The 3,665-nt window shown below is 21.6% G+C and overlaps 1 protein-coding gene across 1 annotated transcript; it reads left to right on the top strand.

Moving 5' to 3' along the window:
* Window positions 1–2,861: 2,861 nt before the first annotated feature.
* LOAG_13568 (hypothetical protein) lies at window positions 2,862–3,380 on the top strand (the record flags this gene model as incomplete). The annotated part of the gene is made up of 2 exons (XM_020448694.1): window positions 2,862–2,984; window positions 3,216–3,380. The coding sequence occupies 2 exons, from the start codon at window positions 2,862–2,864 to the stop codon at window positions 3,378–3,380; spliced, it is 288 nt and encodes a 95-aa protein (XP_020301184.1).
* Between the last annotated feature and the right edge of the window lie 285 nt (window positions 3,381–3,665).

The raw sequence follows: 3,665 nt of genomic DNA, 5'->3' as shown, positions 1-3,665 counted from the left end.
TATATATATATATATAACATATACGCTCTAAATTGCTTGATAAAATCAATGTTTATTTATATCAAATATCTCTTAATTTGTGGGATGTTAATTAACGACTGTTAATTATATGTGATGTTATTTGGTTGTCTTCATTTTTTTTTTTTTTATTCTAAATGAAATTTTTGTTTTCTTTTCTTTCCATTCATGTTTTGATAGCGTCATGCAACTTTCCCTTCAAAATGATAAAGAATGTGAGTACAAAGAATTGAGCATTGTAGCATTTTTCATTGGACCAACAAATAATAATATTATTTATATTTGCAACTGATAAGAAATGATAAAATATGTTATAACTTGAAATTGGAATTGAAAAGAAATGATATAATTAAGACAAAAATGAAAATATTGATATTAATTCAATAAAAAAGAAACGAAAACTAGAGCTGAAACTCCTTTTCAAAAAAATAGGCATGTTCATTTCAAAAAATTTTGTTAGAAGTGATTATTATGCTATTTTTATTTTACTGATTTTAATTTTGATTTCCGATATATTAAAATGACATTGTTATTGAAAATGGAAAATATGGAAATTCTCCTTTTTCATTTTTACTTTATTTAATTACTTTCATTTAGTTCGTTCTCACTTTTTAAATAATTAAATGTTACATTTTAAAGTTCTCTAACTAAATTTTAATCCAGTTTTTCTCGGAGTCTTTAAATTTACATTCTTTCTTAAGCTTTTCGAATTTCATTCAGTATTAATAGTTCCATTTGCTTACATTTAAAAAAAAAAAAGCGAAAACAAAAACAAAAAATGATTTTTTATTTTCTAAAAAATTTAGATAATTATTCGCTTAATTTGTTTTGCATTAATACTAAACATTAAATTAATCATCAATTTGAAGAAAAAAACGCTTGTTAATTAATGAAATTAATTGCTAATTAATTTTCAAATTAACCATCAATTAATTTTTTTCATATTAATCAATAACTAATTTACCTATCAACCATTTATTAATCTTTCTTCAAACTTGATATTTTAATTTGAATTATTACCATTCTGAAGATCACAAAGAATAGTATAATTGTGAATTCATTTAACATTGATATATTAATATCACTGATATTGATCAAATGTTGACACTAATAACTAATCAATGAAATGATCAATGATTTTACATTGAATCAAAAGATAAATATTAAATATTAACATCAAGTTTCCTTTAATGTCAACAAAATCCACTAAAAATACAGGTATTAGAGGTATTATGACAAAATGACATCCGAGATATTTTAGCCTTAGCAACATATGTCACATTAGTCTTCTGCTGAAAGAGCAATAAATTCATGTCAATTTATCTACACCTCAAGGAATACATAAACCTTGTAATTGATTATGTAAGCTTATAACTGATCATATGAGCTTGTAATTAATGACAATTAAAGACAATAACTTTTTTCATGGGATAAATACTAATTCCGATTTTTCGATATTTTTTTCAATTATTTTAATTAGCAGCACAAATTGAAAAACAAAGAATTTGAATTGTATGTATGAGTTTGTTATTATTATCAACACAAATTTATATACTAATTTTATTGTCACTTTTTTTCTTTTAAATTTATTTTTGAAGGCTTTCGTTTTTTTTTTAGAATATTCAAAAGTACTGATAAGAAAGTTTGTAAAATTTCCATTTCATTATAACTTTTTTTTGCCCTTGTTCTGTTGTTTGTTACAAAAGATTTATTGACTGATAGCTTTTCTTTCGCTTTTTTTCTTTTTTTTTTGTTTTTTAGTTCCATTTATTATCAAAGGTCATCGTTTTCATTTTTTGAAAAATAAAAAAAATTAAAAATTTTTTGTAATTTTTTTCAAGTTTTAATCATTTTCGAAGGTCATTTTTTTGAAAAATATTTGCTGAAAAATAAATTTTTCATATGGTATTTGAATAAATGACAAAATTTTTTACTTTAAAAACTCCAAATTTTACATTAATTGAAATTGCTTGCATTCGAAAGTTTTTCATGAATGTAATGTATTTTATATGTTTAAAACTGAAACTTTTTTTTCTCATTTCATAAATTTATGCTAATTTTTTCTTTTATTTTGTCGAATTTATGCAATTTCAAATCTAATTACTTGCATTTATTAATAAAATTGATAGATAATTCGTTCATTTTAATTTGTCTTTTTTTATTTCTTTTGAAATTTAAACTTTTTGAAATTCGCATTTTCTTCCCGAAACACTTATAATGAATGTTTGACATGCTTATGAAATATTTTCGAAATTTCTAATATAAAAATTGTATTTCAATCAGTTTTTTACATTTTATCAAAGAATTCTTACATTCATTTCTTAGCTGTTCCATCAGTAATTTACAATCATTTTTAACAACGATTAATTGAAACTTTCGTAATTAAATCTTAGGACTAATTTGTATAAATTGTATTTCAATCAATCTTTTATTGCACTCATTTATCGATCACATTGATATCATGAAATGATTCTTATCATCATCAGAAAAAAACAATTCCATTTTATTGTACTTATTTTTGATCATTAACATAAATGGTCACTTAGGAAGAATAAAAAGAGAGAGAGAAAAAGAAAAGTTTATATTTATACTTTCTTTTTGCAATGATAACTCATTGTTTTATCGTAATTTAAAACTTTCATCAATTAAAAAAAAAAAATTGCTTTTGCATTTTATGTTTCAATCGTTATTAAGCGTCGTGAATAATTAACTTTTGAAATGAAATGAATTTAGAAATTCTGATTTATAAAAAAAGAAGCACATTTCAGCTTTTCTTCTTCGTAAAACAAAAGAAGAAACAACAACAATAAAACAAGTAGTAATAATAGTAGTAATAATAAAAGATGAAAATTTGGCATATGGAACAATGTCCATTTGGCGACCGTCGCCTTCCTCATCATATTTTTCCACCAAAATTATATACAACTGATCAATTGAAAGCTCTCACCGGTGTTATTTCATATAAGGTATTAATTTATGGCAAATTAATTATTAAATAAAGTTTTTTTAAAAAAAGTTGTTTAAAATTGTTAGAAACATTTTAATCGTTAAAAAAATTTTTTCCATTCTTATGAGATGAATAACAATAGCAATGGACATTGGAATGGTCACCATCGAAATTTTTTACATTTTTTTTAATAATATTATTGAATTTTGTTTATTTGTTGCAAAAATGTGTCACATTAATTGTCACAAAGGTTGATGTCGATGATACTAATGCGATGAAGAAGCGCATATCACGGGTGAAAGCAGAACGAAAATTTACCGGATCAGATATTTTTTCTTTTAATCAAAATGTAAATGAGTTCGAAAAAAAGGTCAATTTAAGCAAATTTTATAAAATTTCATTCAAAGTGAAATAAACACATTCTGAAAATTATTTTCGTTCATGTTAAAATCGATAATGACAACGCTGATGGTAATAATAAGTAATAATTATTATAGAAATAGGAGTAATAATAATAATAATTAATAATAATAATAACTAATAATAATAATAATAATAATAATAATAATAATAATAATAATAATAATAATAATAATAATAATAATAATAATAATAATAATAATAATAATAATAATAATAATAATAATAATAATAATAATAATAATAATAATAATAATAATAATAATAATAATAATAATAA

This window comes from Loa loa (assembly GCF_000183805.2).
Source record: "Loa loa unplaced genomic scaffold supercont3.120, whole genome shotgun sequence".
Taxonomy (NCBI): domain Eukaryota; kingdom Metazoa; phylum Nematoda; class Chromadorea; order Rhabditida; family Onchocercidae; genus Loa; species Loa loa.
The sequence above is the reverse complement of the archived record's forward strand: the minus strand, read 5'-3'. Positions and strand labels throughout refer to the sequence as shown.